We start from the raw sequence: 21,986 nt of genomic DNA, 5'->3' as shown, positions 1-21,986 counted from the left end.
GACTTGCTGTTGTAGACGCACACAGTCAATGCGCTCAAAGTTTCGAAGACCGTTCCAAAAATGGCGGATGGCTTATGTCTCGCGGCCCATAGAAACAGTTGATTATGAGGCATCTAGGTATATATATCTTTTTAAACATTCCAAAAAAAATGTCCAAAAAACTTTTTTTAGTGTCATTTCATAAATGATCAAATTTGCTTGGCAATGATTGAACTGAATGTTTATTAGTTTTGAATTTTATATCGGAGTTGAATTTTGCAAGAATGTTAGCATTTTGTTTTATCTAAAATAAATGCAAGGAAATATAAGTATAAATAAAATATGGAGTTAACATCAAACATGTTAAACTGTTGGCATTCGTGTTTCTCATTAAATATGAATTCAGAATAAATGTGAAAAAAAAACTTTATAAATTATGATTCCTTTGAACAATACAAATTAGGTTTAAACAATACAAAAAAATATATATATATATTGGCATCCTCCCAGAGCAGTGTGGAGTACTTTTATGATGGATGGATGCACTTTTTTGGACTTCAGAATCACAACTCCCTTTCACTGCCATTAAAAGCTTGGAAGAGCCTGGACATTTTTAATATAACTCAGATTGAATTCATCTGAAAGAAGAAAGTCATAGGATGGCTGAAGTGTGAGTAAATCATGGGGTAATTTTCATTTTTGGGTAAACTCTTTATATGGTTCATATATGAATTCAAAATAAATGTGGTAAAAAATTGAATTAACTTAATAAATTATGATCTCTTAGAAGTTAGAAAACAAAACAATAAAAGGTTTACACAATAATAAAAAAAACAAAAAATGTTGGCATCCATATTTCTTATTTACAAAATGTTGCTGGTTATTATTCAGGAATAATGCCTGTATTCCAAAAAAGAACACTAATTTAAGGAATTCATAGCCGTATTTACATGTGACTGTCAATCAAACAGTTTTGCAGAGCGTACGTGGCCATAGTAAATTTCAGTTTTTCTAAGACCAAATTATGTGGGACCTGCTATCTGCATTAGCTTTTATTGCTCTAAACTCCAGCTAAATGTCATCCATTGTCTCATTTTTGGGCTATATTTTTATTTTTCATAAAGAGACACAGTTGATCCTCAAATGAAACATACAACTTACACTACTGTATAAAAGAGCAACCATGGAGCAATTTTCTCAGTTTAGTGTACAAAACTCAAGCCTTAAATATTATTCTTTAAACGTAATTTTACGTGATTTCTTTTAACTTTATAATTATTTATTACTTGTATAAATTGTTATATGTTGATGTTATATGTTACATGTTTTTATGTCTGCAACCTTGTTAATTGTGCTGCTGCCTGTCTTGGCCAGGACGCTCTTGGAAAAGAGATTTTTAATCTCAATGAGTTTTATTCTGGTTAAATAAAGGTAATAATAGTAATATTTGCAAGTGAAAAACTGTACACAGAAAATCTGTTACATCTTCCCCTAATGTTTAAAATCAATTCACACTCGGTAAACCTTTGCAAAGCTCTGAACGCAAACAGATCCGTGGTGTATTCCAGCATTCTTACATTAATGCTCAATTTACCCCTCTTCTTCAACTGCAAACCAAAATAAACCCCAGTAAGTCTTGGGCTTTTCAAAGCAGTGTCAAAAACAACAAACTGAATTCAGCCGTCACAACTTTCATCTCTTTATATTGCCTTTTTTATGTCACGTATCCCATGGGAAAACTGTCAATAAATCTTGCTGCACCCTGTCCCCTTTGATGATATGGAAAAATGAGTTCAGAGTTCAGCTACTCAGCTTTAGAGAACTCAAGGGCCTCACTCCTAATATATATAGTATTATTTTATATTATAGCGTTCATATTTACTCACCCCTATGTTGTGGAACATGACTTTCTTTTGTGGAACATAAAAGAAGATTTTCTGAAGAATGCCTATACAGTTAAAGTCTATGGGGTCCAAAACAACATCGTACCACTTTGACTCTCAATTCATGGACAAAAGTATTTTCAAAAATATATTATTTTGGTCTTCCGCAGGTTCATACACGATTTATAAAGACCAAAGTCTCCTGTAAATGTGTTCAGTAAAGGTTCTCAAGGTTAACAGAACCCGCTTTCAGATGTACTGGTGATATGCATCTTAACCACAAATCCCATCTGCCGCCATGACACTTTATCAATACCTCAAATGGGAGACCATTAACACCAGAGGCCATTAAGTCGACTCGCGTAACTGATCTATGACCACACTTCCCAAACCAAATCTAAACTCTTGTATACCACAAAGCAAAATCGGTTTAAGATCAGTTATGGAGACTTACCTGTAAGATTTGTGGAGAGCAGGAGGAGAGCGTCGCAGGTCAGGTCAGCTGTTGCCCTGGAGATTAGCGTAATCCAGATGGTCAACACCTGCAACGGTGGTGCAAAGAAAGGAAATTTGTGGAGGGAATACAAAAGTGTGGCTTTAGCATCCATCTGGATATCCAGAAAGAGACAGCATGCAATAGAAAAGTAAAGCAGGTCAACATCTGTCTCATGCTAATGCAGGTACGCTTGTCACACGCTTGTGCTTCTGAAGTCATACGCTAGCTATGTGTGAGGAACAGACTGAAATTTAAGTTGTTTTCGAAACATGAAACTTTCCTTTCCCACTGCTTAATTTGTTACGTGTAAAACCTTACAATTATCCAAACATAAATTGCTTATTTACAAGGAATGTCTACAAAATAAATTGCTTTTTAATTTAGGGCCCCATGAAATGAGATGCATTATTTTATCAAATTTTTATCATTTATTATTTATCAAATTCTGTGTTTTCCATTGTGTTTTTACTCTTTGGATTATATTTTAATTTATAATAAAAAAATAAATAAAAAAATCATTAAAATTTATGAAATTAATTAAGATTCTAAAAATGTAAGAAATGTTTCCAATTCAAATAAAATCAAAATCAAATTAAATTAAAGTTTACATTTATTTTCTGTATACTCTATTAAATCATGAAAAATCTGAAAAACAAAATTCTTGGTTTTCTGAAACGAATGAACAAATTAATGAATTTTATAATTATTTGTATTACTCAGAGAGGTACATTTTATAATAATAATAATAATAATAATAATATATTTCTGTGATTATTTCTTCAAGTTAAACTGGACTTTTATTTTGGGTTTTTTTTTGTGAAGACCTTTGTATGTATTTTAGCATAGCTGTTATCAAATGAAACAGCTCTTGAAGTAAACTGTAAGAGCAGCTTTGAATATGAAGTTTATGTAAAGTGAGATGCAGACACTGAAAATACCATGAGTAGCACACTTGTATAATGTAGTGTACGTGTATTAGTGTAGTGTATGTGTACATGTTTGTGTAGTGTAAGCTAAATATTGAAAATTACTCAGATTTATCATCAATATCATGGACTTATTTTTTATGATAAAAATAGATTTAAATTTACTGCCCTGCCCTAACTGTATAGGTTTACATGCACTTTAAAATTTCACATTTCAGTCAAACTAAATGTATAACTAATTTATCTATTAAAATTGAAAAGTGTAATCTTCAGTCCAACTGATTTAGTTTAGACTCTTTAGTCTCAGACCAGTCAGTTTTTTTACATAGCCAGACTAAACTAAACTGTAGCAGATGCTAAATATGCCTAATTCAGTTTATTATTTTATTTAAAGGGAGATTCTCATTCTCATCAACGATGTGGCACTTCATTGCATTGCAGATATTTTATACTAAATTCTTTCCAACTTTGATTTTAAAAAGATTTAAGCTCCAAGATTTAAAATATTTAATACCCAGGAGACCAGGGCTTTCGTTTCAACATTCATGTTCATGAAATAAGAGGGAAAAATCACAGATGTGACCCTTGTGCCCTAACATCAAGCTGGCTAAATGATCCCCTCTAACCAAACTAAATGCAATTTATAATTTTCAAGCAGAATCCATTAGATATGTTTGACTAGACCACTGCTTTAAGACTAATGGCTCTTTCAACAGCGAGAGAGGCGGTGAGGTTCTGCCTGTGCTTGATTTGCTGTTATGTGACTGTCTCTAATTCATATACCTGGATATATGGATACAAATACCCTTACAGCATACAAAACCCACACAAAGAATAGGGATGAATGAAATGATATCACCTTCCTAAAATAGAAATGGACAGCAGTCTATGTCTGAACCCAACACATTGCACTTCCATTCTCAAAGGGCTTGAGGCCTTTAGTCATAAAGTTTGCAAAGGCCCTATATGGTCACATGTGGGGCCCTAGGTCACAGCTCTAAGAGCTTTCAGGGCCAGCTGGATGATCCTTCCACACCCCATAATGAAACCATGAAAATTTCTACCACCACCACAGACTCATTATGTTAATGGAAGCATTGTCCCGCCGAGTGAGTTCTTTCAGCTAAGCGCTAAAATTTTTACTAGCTGTACAAAAATGACTGAAAGCTCCCAGTGGTGTGAGGTGAACAGCCTGCTGTCTTCTGGTCCCTGACCTCCATCACATGAGGACAGGTTTAAAGAGTTCAGTGTTGACAGCTCTAAAGACTGTCGGCAGCACATACTCGAGCTAGCGGGAGACAAACACCAGGATTGAGGAGGGAAAAACGGAAGAAATACAGCCCTTGGTGTGTTTTATGAGCTGGCAGACTAACACTCCTCTTGCTGGTCGGGTGCTGGCTCACTCGCCAGTAATCTTCTTGAAGCCTTGAAACTTTTCTTTATTTCCTTCCAGAAACATCCCAAACACTCATTTTATTTTATTTCCCCAGCTTTCCCAATCCCTCTGCTGTCTCTTTCACAGACTTCATCCAGGCTGGCTTGTTCCACAAGGGCGCTGAAGCCTGGTGTCGTGTCGAGGGATGGTTGTGCCTTCAGACTTTCCTGTCACTTGGAACAGTTTCACTTCATCACCCTCAGCAACCAACACTGGAGGGCCATTGTATAACCCATGTGCTGGACAGGATTACCCACGAGGGCTTCGAGCCATACTGTACGCACACAATCATTTGACAAACAGCTAGAGAGTTTCGTGCTGACATGACCAGCAGGGGAGTGACTAGCTAAAAGTAGTGCCGCTACTAACTACATTTTGCAGTAGCCTGACAGCAGTTAAGCTCAATGCAATAGTATAACGTGTCCGGTAACAGTTTCTTGCTTATGAAGCATTCAGAAATCTGATTAGTTTAAGTGATTCAGTTCATTCAAGTGATTCATTTAAAATAACTTATTCAAACAAACGACTCTGACAAACAAATGACTGAATTCTTGCAAAGATGCCTGCCTAGACAAAAAAAAAAAAGTGTATATGTATATATATGTATATACAGTATATATATATATATATGTGTGTGTGTGTGTGTGTGTATGCATATAAGTGTATATAATATATATACTGTATATATATATATATATATATATTAAAACAACTTTATAAAGTAAAATATTATTTTGTTGTTTTATTGTTTAATTTAATGCTGTGAAGCCAACCAACCAAACAAATAAATAATTAATTAAATAAATGTGTATGAAAATTATACAAATAAAACTAACAATGAAAATAAAATAAATACATAAATAATGTGTTTGAAAGAGATACAAAATTTAACTACCACCACAATGAATGAATGAATTAATGAATGATGAGGATAAATATACAGTGCCTTGTGAAATAGTCATACCCCTTTTTCACGTTTTATGTTGCTGCCTTATGTTAAACTGCTTTAAGTTACCTTTTTCCACATCAATCTACACTCCATACACTATAATGGTAAGGCAACAAAAAAAGTTTTCTTTTAACATCTTTGCAAATTTATAAAAAAATTAAATAAAAAAAAAACAAATGATTCCATTGCAAAATCATTCCACTGCTGGGACAGTTTTTATTTATGAATTTAGCTCAGGAGCATTCATATTGCTTGCAGGTGTTGCTAGATGTTGAGTGAAGGTAACCTGTGGCAAATTCAATTGAATGGGTATGATTTGAAAAGGCACACACGTCTTAATAAAAGGTCCAACAGCTGATATTGCATATCAGAGCAAAAACCAAGCCCTAAGGTCAAAAGAACAGTCTGTAGAGCTCAGAAACAGGTTTGCTTCAAGCCACACATCTGGGGAAGAGTTCAGAAAAAAAATCTGCTTCATTGAAGGGTCACAGAAGCATGTAGTCACTGTTACCCTTAATGGAAGAAGTTTGAAACAACCAGGATTCTTCTTAGAGCTGGCCTCCTGGCCAAACTGAGCAATTGATGGAGAAGGGCTTTGGTTAGAGTGGTGACGAAGAACCTGATGGTCACTCTAGTTGATCTCCATGATCATATGTGGAGATAGGAGAAATCTACAGAAGGACAAACATCACTGCAACACTCCACCGATCTGGGCTTTATGGCGGTGTGGCCAAACTCAATACTCTCCTCAGTGAAGAGAAAAGAAAACACACTTAGAATTTACAAACAAAGCACCAAAAGGACCCTCAGACTCTGAGAAACAAGATTCTCTGCTCTGATGAACCTCAGAACTAAGCATCATGTTTGAAGAAAACCAGCTCTGCTCATCACCTGCAGAGTACCATCCCAAAAGTAAAGTGTGCTGGTAGCAGCCTCATGCTATGGGGCTGTTTTTCAACAGCAGGGACAGAGGGACTCATCAGAGTAGAAGAAAAGCTCATTGCACCAAAATATTGAGATCGCCTTAATGAAAACCCAGTCCAGAGCATTAAGAACCTCAGACTGGGCAGAAGGTTTACCTTCCAACAGGACAGTGACCCTAAGCACACAGCAAGAGTGGCTTATAAACAACGCTGTGAAAGTCTTTGAGTGGCCCAGCCACAGCCTGGACTTGAACCCAATCAAATATTTCTGGAGAAACCTGAAAATGTGCATCTGCCCCCATCCAACCTGAAAGAGCTTGAGAGGTGAAGAGACGAATAGCAGATAATTGCCAAATATTGACGAGCAAAGCTTGTCGCCTCAAACAAAAAAGGCTTGAGGCTGTAAAGGTACTTCAAATATTTAGTTAAGGGTGTGAATACTTATGCACTTACTTATTTTTTTTTAAATAAATTTATAAAGTTGTGACAATTCTGTTTCTGCTATGTCAATATGGTGTATGGAGTGTAGACTGATGTGGGGGGAAAAGTAATTTAAAGCAGTTTAACATAAGGCTGCAACATAACAAAATGTGAAAAAAATGAAGCAGTATGAATACATTCGCAAGGCACTGTAATAATAACTCTGGAATGAATGAATGAATGAATGAATGAATGATGGGGATAAATATAAAACTAACATTGGAATGAATGAATGAATGAACGAACGAACGATTTAATGAACGAACGACTGAATTAATTAATTAATTAATTATAAAACTAACACTGAAATGAATGAATGAATGAATGAATGAATGAATGAATGAATGAATGAATGAATTAGATAAATACAAAACTGACACTGGAATGAATGAATGAATGAATGAATGAATGAATGAATGAATGAATGAATGAATGATATGGATAAATATAAACCTAGAACTGAAATGAATGAATGAATGAATGGATATAAAACCAAAAATATTAAAACATGTCATTAAAAAGCATAAAATATTAATCAAAATGCAATCTAGGATATAAAGCAATAAAAAAGTTATATACCTCAGAATCTATCTGAATCTACTTAACATTTTCTTCAAACAAGACTTGCTTGTTCAACCAGTTTCACCGCATTGACCATATTGGTTTGGCTGGTGAACTGCACCAGCTAGACAAGCACCAAACCAGCACTAGCCAGCATAAACAAGCCTCAGCCAGCATATGAATTCATGCAGGTCTAAACTCATCTTTTCAACAACAGTGCTTTATGGTCTTGCTCTCAAAGCCCAGTACTTAAACGTCCTTGATCTCCTTCAAAAGTAAGAACAGTACAAAACACACATTGCTGTTCATTATCAAAACCCCAGACTCCACAGGGAAGCTCTTAAGCAGCTCTCTGATACTCCTCCTAAGAGACTGTGGAGAACAGAGCTAATGAAAAGGCATCAGGCCCAGAAATGAACTCCTTTTGTCCCAGTATACCTTCCCTACATGCTGTAGGTGTGACACCTCACATTTCAAACAAAGACCACTTTGTCTAACTTTACGACCTTTCCCTGATTTTGCCTCCTTCTCTCTCCCTTAAGAAATTCTTCAGATTGGCCTCGAAGGAACACCCAGCTGCAAAGCAGAACCAAGAGCTCCCCTATCACGCACGTACAGGGCCGGTCCCTGAAGAAAAGTGGACAAGGAAAGACTGCCTGAGAGGAGCAATAAAGCTTTAGCAGAACCCCAGGTCTTTTAACAAATCAAGGATGAATGCAATGGGACACTGGGAAAATGGGCCTCGTGGGATAAAAAGCTCTGCAGCTATCCGAAATGAGCTGATAAGTGAGGGAAGATATAAGACCACGAGGAAATTAGATGATACTAAACAGCCATTACTTGAGGAATCACTGGGTCAGAAAGGTCTCTTGGTTTACGATCTATGATCATAAGACCACCTGAATAGCATGCTTTATAACTGCCTCAAACTCCTCTCAAGCTATTTTTTTGGTCATATTTACTACCAAAGCCCCATGAGCAAGGCTCAAGCACCCTTCACTGACCAGGAAGGTGTTTATTTGAACTAATTATAATGGATATAATTTAGCATTACCACTAATGTTGTTCAAGTGGCCATTATGACAATGATTCACTTTTAAAACTGTACTTTATGATTGTTCCACAAAAACATTTTAAAAAATCTAATAAAAGTTAAAAATAACAATGATCAAATTAGAACAAATCAAATTAATAATACATATATTTTATTTTAAATACAAATGTTAAAATAGATGTTATAATAAAATAAATTTTATGTAATAACCTATATAATAAATGTTATAATAAAATAAAATTATAAAATACGTACATATGAAAAACAAAAAATGTAATAAATAAACAAACCTCACCGATTAGCTCAGAAGCTTGAGCTTCTCATCAATCGTTTTTGGTCAATAAACATTCCTCGAAAAAGACCTGACGGCAAATTATTTGTACATAAAATATAGATAACAAAGGTCAGCATCAGTTGCAGTCTTTGTGTGCAAGAATTTAATTTACCATCATGAAATATCATCCACAGGTCATATGACAAATTGACAAACCTTATATGACCCATTTAATTTATTTTCTTAAATAGGTAGTTAAACCAAATGACAGCACATTTACAAAAAAATTAAAATAAATAAATAAATCTATTTTTCTAGGTTTAACACAGGAAATCTTAAACCTCTGGAACATCCTAGCACTCTCTGGGGTATACCTTGGGAATGACTGGTCTAAGACATTAGATGCTTGGTTAAAACATAAATGAGACGTGACAGAATTCCCCATATGCTCTGGCACAGTATATAAACTATTTATAAGGCAATGACATATGGAAGATGGCATCTTAGTAAATTTACCTAAATGAACCGTTGCTTTCCATCTTCCCCATTGTGACTTGCAAATAGGATGTAAAGGAAATGCAATTTCAACTCCCACCCCTAGCACTGATCCGTATTCTAGCAGAACTTTATAAGTCTGGCTCTTTAGAAGCCATTGTTGAGCAGCTTAGAGCAGATCAAATTCTATCCAACATTGCCTGCATGTTTCTCCGAGGCAGGTCTATTTTGGGCAGAGAATCAAACATCTAATCCTCCTTACAGTCCGAGAGGATAAAAAAGCCACATTTTAACTAGCTATGTCCAAACTACACTGAACGATATCTGCTTCTTTCCTTCTGATTCTGTCTTGCCATCTCTGCCTGTACTTTTCTACTCCACCCTCCAGTTGCTCTTGATGCTGAACTTTTTCGGATTAAATCCGACAGACTGAAGGCGCAGTTGGAGAGGAAAGGTCCAGTTGTGCTGTTGTGTGCATTACAGCAAAGCCTTTCTAAGAAACAATAACCAGACTTAGTCACAAGTGTCTTATCGCTGTCATACAGAGTTCAAGATGGTGGAGCTATTCGACTCAATCCAAAAGTTAGTTTAGGGTACTAGATATTTTGTGTAAAAAAGAACAAATGGATGCAAGTTACAATAAAAAGGTATCGAATGCAATATTCCTAATGACAAAATGTTTAAAAGTGAAAATGTTACAGAAGATTTCTATTTCAAATAAATGCTGTTGTTTACTTTCTATTCATCAAAGAATCCTGAAAAAGATAATGGTTTCCACAAAATATGAAGCAGTGAAGATATGAAGAAGCGTTTACTGATCACCAAATCAGCAAATTATATCTGAAGGATCATGTGACACTGAAGACTGGCTTTGCCATCACAGGAATAATTGACATTTTAAAATACATTAAACAGTGAAAAGTTATTTTAAAACTGTAATAATATTTCACAATATTACTATTTTTATTGTGTATTTAATCAAATAAATGCAGCCATGGTGAACGTAAGACACTTCTTAAAGGGATAGTACACCAAAAATTACAGTTCTCTCTTGAGTTATTCCAACCTTTCTTTCTTCTGTTGATTATAAAATATGATATTTTTAATAATGTGGGTAACCAAACAGTTGTTTATCCCCACTGACTTCCATAGTATAGAAAAAAAAAATACTATGGAAGTCAATGGGGACCAAAAACTGTTTGGCTATTCAAAATATCTTCATTCGTGTTCAGCAGAAGACAGAAACTCATACAGGTTTGGTACAATTTGATGGTGAGTAAATCATGAAAAGTAAATTTTTTGGGTGTAGGTCTACTATCCCTTTAATGTTTAAAAAAAAAAATGGCAACACTTTATTTTAAGGTGTCCATAATACAGAGTAATTACCTAGTTAAGTACTTAGTAGTAGCCGTTGTACTTACATGCAATAAAATGTACTTACCATGTAACTAAGTTATGTAACAGCCTGTACTTACAGTTTGTAATTATATAGATGTAATAGGCAGCTACTGTTACACAAATGTAACAGGCCGAGTCTGCTACCCAATGACTTTTAATAAAGCTTTTCATTTGTGAATAAATAAATATTTCAGTGCTGAGGTTTAGTAGAACACATATTATGAAAAACTATCTCAACAATCTGACTCGGTTCATTTGAATTTCTGGCCCTGGAGAGTCTGTTCTCATAACAGTAATGACAACAACTGTAAGCGGTGTGCTGGCCCTGTTTTGCAGTTGTTTGAAATTAGATATTATATTTTGTGGTCAGTTCTCTGAGGTCAGCTGAGGAGACTGGCAGCGGGTCTCTGGCAGCAGTGTTGGTAATGTGTAATCCTGCTCTAACAATAGCCTTTAACACACAAGAACAGCACACGTAGCGGTGTGTTCCACACGCTTCTCCTCTGTCCACTGGCTCAGCCTGCGCTGAGACAAATGGCTTGATTGACTGGAGCCAGCCGCTGTGCTGTCTAAAGCATAAGCCCGAATCTTCCCAGTAAAGACTGCACGGCGGGCTGCTGAGCCACAGGCGCTGGAGATCGCCAGCCAGCAAAGGAAGGATGATCTTGAGACACAAAGACTAGAAATCCTAGGGATTGATGCCAGCCTGCTGGTTGAAAGCGCAAAGCCAGTGTGATCCCACAGCTCCATCTGACAACTTCAGTCTTTGGGGATTTAAATTTGAGGGCCAGAGGTACTATAAAGGCAGTTTATTAAATGTTCCGTGGGTTAATAGAACTGCGTGTAGCTTATGTCACTGATCACTGATATACTCTCAAGCCTTCAAACCTTAAAGGTACATGCTTTCGAGACTGCTATGAAGCAAGATTATGACTGGTAACACAAACTATTCTGAAGACCAAAACTTTAAGTGAAAAAATATGGTCAGCTAAAAGTTTGCATGAGTGAAAATTAAACAGATACTATAAATGTATAATTGCAATTAATGTGCACTTAATAAACAAAATCTCAATGAAATTATAGAAAGCTACTTTTTTCACTTTCAAACTATGTTAAATTATATACTGTTTGATGAAAGAGATAACGCTGAAATAAACGAATGGCTGATCTTGAAAAATGCAGTCAACATCATGCTATGATAATCTGTAAAAAAATAAATGAATAAATAACTAAATAAATAGTTATGTTTGCACTCAAACACATTTTCGCTCCCATTAAAATGCATACAGTATATACATTTATAAGTAATTTTCCAAAGATTCAAAAAGATTCAAAAAGTAAAAAAAAAAAAATATTTCAGTGATCATTACCTGGAAAGCTTCCACTTTTTTCAATGGTTAAAAGCTACTACAACTAGAAGTATGCACAAATTTGGATATATGTATATGTATATGAAAACTCATCACCAAACACCAATGATTTGTACATGCACTATATGGACAAAAGTATTGGGACACCCCCTTCTTTAGAACAGAAGAAGGCACTTCCAAAACTGTGGCAACAAAGATGGAAGCATAATTAATGTATTTAAAAGCTGTATTTCCATCTCTGTTGCAACAGTTTTGAAAGTGTCTAAAATGACTACCCATATACAAGTCATTGGTGTTTGGTGATGAGTTTTCGGCTCAAGGTCTGCATTTAAATTCACACCAGAGGTGTTCAGCTGAGATTAGGACTTTGCTTTATGCAGACCGGTCAAGTTCTTCCACACTGACTGAATCAATCATTTCTTTTTGAACCTTGTCTTATACACAGAGACACTGTCATGTTAGAATAGAAAAGGGTCCTGTCCAAACTGTTGCAATAAAATTAGAAGCACATAATTCCCTACAATATAATTATATGCTTAAACATTAAGATTTGTACTCATGGAAATGACTAAATAAATGACCTGTTCATTAGAAGGGGGTGACCCCATACTTTTGGCAATATAGTGTATATCGGAGTTCAACAGCTGCCAAATATATTAAGAAACGTTCACAACATGTATCACAGTTTGATACATGATGTTGTGATATATCGTATTGTGTACAGATACATGTAGTCACAGACTGACACAGACAATCTTAATTTGCCTCTCAATCTTAATTTGCCTAACAGACACATTTAACCAGGGATCCTTTTTTAAGGATCTTAAAATACAGTCTAGCATTTAACAACAGTAACATTCAACAGAATAAAGTGAGTTTACATGGCAATTTAAGCTCATGTGGATTGTGGTCCACTTCTATTTTTTTTTTTTTTTATCCAATAGGTCTGGCTGATGAGGTGTCTGTCAATGTGACTTCAGACTTTTACAATTCAACACACTGCCATTCACCTGCTCCTGACTGTCTTAGTGCCAAGCCACAGACCACACCATGACCATATGGCCTGGTATGAGATGCCAAAGCAGTAGAAAGAGAACACAAGAAAGTAGTGAAAAAAATATATACTGGAATTAAATAATTTTCATGACGTGTGTTCACATTAACAATTTTTAGACGTCTACATTAATTTGTCAATGAAGGTGGAATGCTGTACTACAATACCAATGTCTGTCTCTGAAAGCAGCCCACAGTCCATTCAGTGCCATACATATTGCACACAAACCTAGAAAGCACTTTCTCAGTGTGGAAAACTGTTTGGTTGACTTTACACAACCCTGATACAGTTTTGAAGATGAATCAATCACTGGAAGTTACTAATAACAATGTTACTACATATTCATAAGCAGAAGTGTCAAAAAGAATAAACAAACAGAATAAAAGGTATTCTTAAAAATATATAATGTCCCATAATGTTTTTGTGCAACTAACAGATTGAAATTTAAGTCTACATTCATTGATAATCATTATTAAATCCTATATTACTGAAGTCAGTGAGTTGTACTCAAGAACTGGATCAACCCATGAATGATTCGCTCAAACCAGTTTTAGTGAACTAGATCAAGTTATTTATTGAAAAGGTCTGACTCAAAGTAATGAATTGTTCACAAATCATACTTTCATGATTCTTTGATAAAAAAAAAAATCTATTTAATGTGTCCTTGCTCAATAAAATAATTTAATTTCTTTCTTTCAAAAACTAATAAATAAATAAATAAAAACTTACTAACCCCAAAACTTTTGAACAGTGATGTATATTGCTACTTTCCTTAGTTGATGACAATATATTAAATAATTTCCAAATGTGGTCTGTTCCTCACACGAAGCTATCATATAGCAACAGAGGACTTGGAAAATAGCTCACATGTCATTTCCATGACACATTTATGGTGCTTTTGTGTCATTTTGGAGCTTGACAGGAGAACGAATTGAGTATAAACACCTCTCAGCACAGATGTGCTTGCGCCTGCGGTGAATCATGAAGTGATTCGCCAGAGAGCATGAGTCAAACAAGGCTTAACTCACACACAATGCTAAGACAGCATCCATACCAACTGCTGATTTCATTTGTAAGGATTTTTTTAATTATTTTCAATTGTTGTTACAAGAAACAACACTATATTATATTCAATCAAAACTCATTAGAAACACTGGTAGGGATTAATCACAAGTTTCTTAACTTCGATAAAGATATTTCTTTACCATCCTTACCCAATACTAAGCTCATGATTCACGACCCCTAGAGATAAAGAGGCAAAAGCATTCACGCTGAAGGGCTTGAAGGCAGATAGACAGACCCTTTAGTAGAGTAATTTAGATATTTTGCTTGCAACGAAATGTCAACATCGCTAGTTAACGAAATGCATCATCACTACTTAGAGACATGCAATCCCCTACACTTAAAATGCTCGGCCCATCCTTTCCGTCTACTGTTCTGAAACCATCGAGTGACTCATGGGTGTTAATTTGGAAAGGGTGCAAGAAAACAACTCTCCCCATCTATCTTGGGCTGGCTTAAACGGCCAGGAAGATGGACGGGGGTGGGTGTCACTTTTTTTCGCACAGTGATGATGATGCATCTTCATCTGCCCACAGAAAGCACGCTCCTGTCTCTTCATCTGCTTTAATGACTGGTCTGGTTGGCGAGGATGGCTTATATGCACATGCTGTCGTGTATGTGTGATTAGCTCATATGCGTTTGATTAGTTGCGCGTAATTAGCATGCAGAAGCTTTGTCGTGGGTGACAATAAACAGTGCATGTGTGCGAGCATTCAATTTGATTTTTAACCTCTGCCGCTTGTCGATTGATTGGCTGCCTGATTGAACGCCTCCAGCACTGAGGTCCTCTGCTATGTGATTGGTGGAGGGAGAGAGAGCGTTGCTCGGTTTAATTAAATTGACATTAATTAATGAGCTCTGCGACCCAAAACCATGAAGATCATAAATTACTTGCAGGGCAAAAATAAGCGCCGTGACGATGACCTCAGTTTTTTGGTGCTTTTAAGTCTGTCAGTGCCAATAATCATTAGTGTTTTGGGATTGTTTTATTAAAATGCATTGCTTGAAATACTAAAGAGCCTTAAAGTGTCGGCGCCCTGTGTCTAGTGTTCTTTTGATGGTTTTTAAATGCTAATAGACATACAGGGGTTAGATAAAATAATGTGAACAGCTGGAAAATAGGCAATATTTATTTCTTTATCATTTACCCACCCTCGAGTTGTTCCAAAGCTGTATGCATTTCTTTTTTCTGTTGAACAAAAAAGAAGCTATTTTGAAGAATGTTCAAAATTAACAGTTCACGGTTAGGGCTGGGTATCGTTCAAAAATGTTCGATATCGATACCGATACCTTGAGTTCGATACCGGTTCCTGAACGATACTTTTTTCGATACCAATTTTATGAAAACAGTTTACAATATCTCAAAAAACTTTGGTTTTATTTTTTTCAGCTTGTTGACATGTATACAGACTCAAAGACTCATCTCCTGAGCCACTGCACAAAGGAACAAAATATAGCCAACACAATAAATCAGTACAAATAATTTTAATAAAGCTCAAATAGTTTTCAGTTTACACTGGTGCATGCTCGTTTTAAAACGCATAGCGCAGACAGAATCATCATTTCTATTCATTTATTCTAGGTTTTTCTTTCACAATATGTTTTATTGTTATTAAATTCTATGTTGTAGTATGTCTAATTATTTGAATGCATAAAAACTACTTAGTTTATTCAAATTTATTCTTAAAACAGCCTTATGAAATGTTTTCTTTTTCCTCAGAAATTCTGTTCTGTTTTCAAATGAAGGCATAAAACATTAATTTCATTTTTCTTTTAAATTATTGAAAATAAAACTTTATTTTTTTTTGGCAAACAAAATTTTACTATTAAAATTAAAACATGGAAGAAATGTTGTGTGATCATTAATTAAAAAATAAGAGTTTTAATAATTTTAATAGTAGCCTAGTAGTAGCAGTATGTACACTCTGCTGAACAATATTAATATATTTCTGCCGCAGTGTCTTCCAAGTTAATGCGAACCTTTATTTTGATGGGTTTCCGGGAATACCTTTACAGTTCTGTGTGTATATGATATGACGCAAGTTTTACTCAAATCAAACGGTAAAATGCTCATGAAGTGACTCTCAGAGCAGTTCTAGAGCTGGTGTTCATGTGTTTATGTCCTCATTTAGTGAGACGGCAGACGCTGAAATGTCACGCAAGCTTCAGTCTGTGTCAAGTAAGCGAAACTGCGTGATATGGAGAGCAGACGCTTTCGACTTAGCATGTCGAATAGCATGTCAGTGATCAGACGCTTTCCGTACGCTTTCGAATCGCGGATATCAAACACTGATCAATCAGCACCGCCTCACTTCTAGTCAAACTAGAACTGTCAAACTTCTAGTCAAACACACCTAGTGCTGCAGGCTTATTGGCTCACTGACGTTAATGAGATTAACCCCTTAGGTATTGAAATTTGGTACCGAACGACAAGACATTTTTCGATACTCGGTGGTATCGAGGCAATTCGGTCGGTGCCTAAAAAGTATCGAACTCGATACCCAACCTTATTCATGGTAGCCATTGACTTCAATAGTATTGAAAAAAATACTATGGAAGCGCAAGCTCTGGTGAGAAGAGACGAATGCAGAAGTGCAGTGGAGAGAGGAAAACAAAACGAGGATTTGTAAGAAAAATGTTGGAGGATTTCGATATAAGCCAAGAGGAGACTTTTTTCTTTGCTGTAAACAAAACTTGGTTCTCAGAAAACTAGCATATTCTCACCAGAACTTATGCTACTCCTACGTCCTACTGTACATCATCTGCTCGAACGCCACTCTCTGTTGGGGTCTCACTCTCTCACACTGTTTTTTGTTTCATTGTTACCTCCACAAATTATATTAACCCCTATAATAATGGGTGTTCACATTATTTTGTCCATTGTACTTTGCCTTTTACACATATCTGTTCAAACCCTCAGGTGCTTTTTAATACATTCTCATGTTGCCTGATTACAAGCAGTACACTCTTAAAAATAAAGGTGCTTAAAAGTTTCTTCACAGCAATGCCAAAGAAGAACCATTTTTGGTTCTGCAAAAACCATTCAGTCAAAGGTTCTTTAAAGAACCATCTCTTTCTTACTTTTTTATAATCTAAAGAACCTTCTTTCGCCACAAAAAAACATTTTGTGAAAAGGTTCTTCAGATGTTAAAGGTTCTTTATTTAATCTAATCATTTAGACAAAAAGATTAATCTATGGCATCGTGAAGCACCTTTATTTTTAAGAGTGTAAGCAGAACTTTGAAATATACTCTTCGGGCGGCTAATAATCTGTTCAGGTTTCAAGCACAATAACCTCCACTAACACTATGAACAATCACTGAAGCTGTTTATAAAATAAAAACAGAAGGTGATAATTGGCCCTGATGATATGAAGTATTAATCATCTAGCACTACATGACAGAGTAATTTTGATTCTGTGAATGAGTGCTTGAAGCTCAGGTTGTCAGGTGGATGCACAACTAATTCATGCCTGGCTGGTAATGGATATAGCAAATTATGAATCTAGCATCAAGCCCCATCATCATGGGACCAAACTGATGGCAGATGAAAGAGAACTTCATTATACCCGATTAAAACCGCAGGAACTCTGTTGGTGTTCATATTGGAGATTATTCATGGAATAGCATGTCAGTGATCAGTGTTTCCTACAGGATTTAGTCTTGGCATTTATATTTGGGAGGGGTGGTATCTATGCCCTCCCACTTCCCGCAAACCAACTGAGTCTAACACCAAACTAAAAAAGAAACCAAGATCATATTATCAACAGTTTTTGTTTTTGTTTGTTTGTTTGTTGTTTTTGTTTTTCCCAGAAAGACAAGCAGAACAGGCAAACTTTGTATTTAAATAACCATCTTTTTGTGCCTTAATACAGCATATTCATGGACAATAGACCATATTGAGATGTGATGAAGTGTAAAGCCCTACTTTTGATATATTCATCCTAAATTTTAAAAATTCCATGACATTCCACGTTATACTGTAAATTAAAAAAAATTTTTTTTGATGGGATTCTGCAAGTAAGCCTATGTTTTCTGCATTATGGAATTCATAGTAGGGAATAATAGTAGGGATATTTCAGTGACACTAACTACATGTTACATCGATACACCAGTAGGTGGCAACAAACAATTTTAAAAACACTGATTCATTCAGGAACACTGCAAGTGGTTTGAATATATTTCCCTGCTAAATAAGCAGTGTGTAAGCAAAACAGTGTGTGAAAGAGTATTATGTCCACACAGTACCTACTCTGAGAGCATGTGACTTGAACGCCGCCATACAGTAGCCTTTGTGAATGAGTCATTGAATCATTTAGTCATCAGATTCATTCAAAAACACTGGTTCATTCATGAAAGTCTTCATAAGTGACTCATTAATACATTAATCCAAATCACTCGATAAGCCTACACATTGTCACTTAAACAGTCAATAAAATTAAAACTTTTATGTTTATTCTCAATGTTTTTTTATTTTTTTGTATATATATATATATATTTTTTTTTTTTCACAGCACCCAGTCTTTCTGTTTATCAGTTAGCCTACAATTCATAAGCTCATGACTGATCTGTTGTAGCACGGGAGATTTGGTACCAGAACAGGATGCAGTAAACAGATTTGCATGGCAGAATACCTTTGGGCTATATTTGGACAGCTAATGTCTGTGTAAGATTTCTCAGCTCTGCTCACATGAGGTCTAGGTGATTGTGGGCTTGATTTGAGTCATCATGAGATGTGGCAGATTCCCCGCAACATCACACCCAAACTCATCCAGCTTAATGAACGATCACTGAATGATAAGAAATTAAGCAGCTGGAACATTAAGCAGATGAACAGATCAAAGATATCGCACACTAGAAACATGACTGGCTTCAACACAGACACCAGTGCATGTTGGGAATCCACATACACGATCATAAATATGACCACAGATTTTAAAAGGCTATTAGATGCTTAAAAATAAAAAGAGGCAAGAAGTACCAGTTTTGGCTCCAAAACCAAATGTATTTTATATCATTCTTAGTGCTGAAATAACTAAGCTAAGCTTTTTTTTTTTTTCTACTTTCATACTTAATAGACTAGTCTATCAAGAACTGAATGAGTATATCGATGCTTATGAAAGCAAGACAAAAATAGCCTTTTCTCCCCAGTGTGGCTGTGTTCCTACTCTCTGGCATCAATATTATATTGGGGCAGCTGAGCTTAGAGCAGCAAGGGTAAGTTTATGCGTGCACATGCGTTTGTGTGGACTAGTGCACATGCAAGCACGCATATGTATATATATATATATATATATATATATATATATAGTTTTTTTTTTTAAGTAAGACAAAAAGAGTTCTTCACTTAATCAACCTACAATGATTTAAGATAATAATATAATGTTAGCGCATTTTGTAAATGTAAAGCTAATATTCCATTAAATTTGAAACTATTCAGGTAAAAAGAAAACACAAAATGTCGTGCCTGTCTCTCAGTGTTTCCTATGACCTCACAGATGCGTTTTATTCCATAATATCATGTATGGTTTAATAGACAATTTTTTTCCATTAACAGCTCCACTGGAGAGATATTTCTGTCAAGTGTATAAATCATTTAACCTTTAATAGAACAAAATATATATAAATAAGGCACTGAAAGATTTTACTCTCCTGGCTGCGACATACTCTGAGACTGTAAATTGGTTAATCGTGGACAAAGCGGAAACTCCAGTCATAAGTCCGTCTAGTAGAAGCAGGAGGGCCAATTTCCCTAAAGCTGCCCAAAAATTCACTCTATTCCGAATTAGGGCGATTTGAAGGTGAGATCTGGAGTCTGTAACGACTCTACTTGTACCCGAGGTAGTTTAGCATTATGTTTGAACATGTTACTAAAACTGTCACTGTATATACAGACACATAACATAATGAAATGTGCTGTAGGCAGTATTTTTTTTTTAGACTACTGCACATATAATATTCCTACTACCAGACAGATATTATTGAAATCTCTGTCCTCAGACATCACACATGTCTGTGACAGCCTTAGGCTCTGTAAACACACACAAAAAAAAAAGAGCTGAGGGAGTGTCCCACGCTGTTTTAGCCAATCAGACAATCTGAAAAGCTATCTGGAAGTGAATTATTTTGGCTTGTTTCAAGGTGACTTCAGGCTGGCTGGCAAGAAGAAAGAGTGTGATATTGAAGTTAGAAAACAAAATCACTTACGGAAGAACTACTTCACCTAAAAAGATTATCTTATTTGTAACTCTGTGTCATTGTCTTTCTTTCTAAATGGTGAGCTGTTAAACTTCAAAAAAGACAAATGCATAAGTAGTCTTTATGACTCATGCTTTATATTCAAGTTTTCATCCGATAGCTTTATGTGAGTGGCACAACAGGTTTGACATCAATGATGCAAACATATGGTTCTTGTGTCTCCCAATTAATCATGCCACAACAAAGTTAAATATGTGCATATTCATATCACTCTAATGCAATTTGAGAGCTACAGCAGAGAAAACATTTTTCAGTAAACAATGTCTGTAGAGATATTCTCCATAGTTTCTTTGGACATTAGTACATTAGTCAGTTTTATTTTTTCTTTAATGCCTCTTTTGATAGCACATGATTTACCGTTCATTATCAATCCCACACACAATTTTCTTAAGTGGCTGAAATAAAGCAAGCACAGGTAGAGCAAAGTGAGCAAATGGTGACAATTTTCATTTTGGGGTGAATGAACCCTTTAATTTAAGAATGATTGCTGTTATAGTACCACTACAAGCCTCGCAAAAGCAATCATTTCAGGATGAGAGCTTTATGTTCCTTCTCAAGCATACAATTTCTTTCTCTTTTCTCTGTGTGTTATGTGGTCCATTTACAGTGAGAGTCTTGGAACAACAAGAGAATGCTTTCAGTTGTCACATGTCTTTCTGGCAGCAGTAGACAGCTTCAGGCCTTGTCTCTGTGGGCTATTTATCTGCGAACGCAGGAGGACAACTGAAGGATGCTTAGAGACTATGAGACACTAACCTCTCCTAAAATCAGTTCAGTGAGGTCCCACAGCATTTCTGCCTGTACTCAGATGGTTTGTCTCATATAATTCTGCTTGTGTCTAATTTATGGTTTTGCACAATGATGATAAATAAGACATTACTTATCAAAAGACACAAGTCTTATTCACAATTTTGTTTTCATTCAGAAAACAGGTTTTTGTTGGAAAGTCAAAAGTACTGGTAAAAGCACTGGTTTATACTAAATTAAGAAAACATATAAAATTAGGTCTTTTGCAGTATCTGTACTGTATCTGAGTGCTATCTAATGTAAATATGGAGGAGAAAATATATATAACATTAATACATAAGTTACTCAATTAATTGTAACAAGCAATATCACACGTATTAGCATTAATGCTTATATTCAAGTTCAAGTTCAAGTTCAAGTCAAGTCAGCTTTATTGTCAATTCTTCCACATGTACAGTACATACATACAGAGAATTGAAATTGCATTACTCTCAGACCCTTGGTGCATACAGTTAACATTAAACACGTTCAGATACAGATAAATACAGTTTAAACATATGTACATACAACTATACAATTATACAAATGAGGATATTGTAGAAAAAAATAAGAATTAGATCGATAAAGTGGCATAAGGCGCATG

General features: G+C 35.5%; 2 protein-coding genes across 2 annotated transcripts in view; one reads left to right on the top strand and one right to left on the bottom strand.

The window, feature by feature from the left end:
* LOC306868757 (nucleolar transcription factor 1-like) overlaps positions 1-21,986 on the top strand; it is a 967,110-nt gene that overhangs the window by 25,486 nt on the left and 919,638 nt on the right. The gene's annotated exons all lie outside the window — the stretch shown is intronic.
* The window catches only part of LOC306868759 (corticotropin-releasing factor receptor 1-like), a gene marked incomplete at both ends in the record, with an annotated part of 130,125 nt that overhangs the window by 92,842 nt on the left and 15,297 nt on the right, over positions 1-21,986 (bottom strand). The window contains one exon of the mRNA XM_079415095.1: positions 2,317-2,404. Within this exon, the coding sequence (XP_079271221.1) occupies positions 2,317-2,404 (88 nt within the window). The remainder of the gene's footprint in view (positions 1-2,316; positions 2,405-21,986) is intronic.

This window comes from Barbus barbus (assembly GCF_936440315.1).
Source record: "Barbus barbus genome assembly, chromosome: 4".
NCBI lineage: Eukaryota > Metazoa > Chordata > Actinopteri > Cypriniformes > Cyprinidae > Barbus > Barbus barbus.
This window is presented reverse-complemented; position numbering and strand designations above follow the sequence as displayed.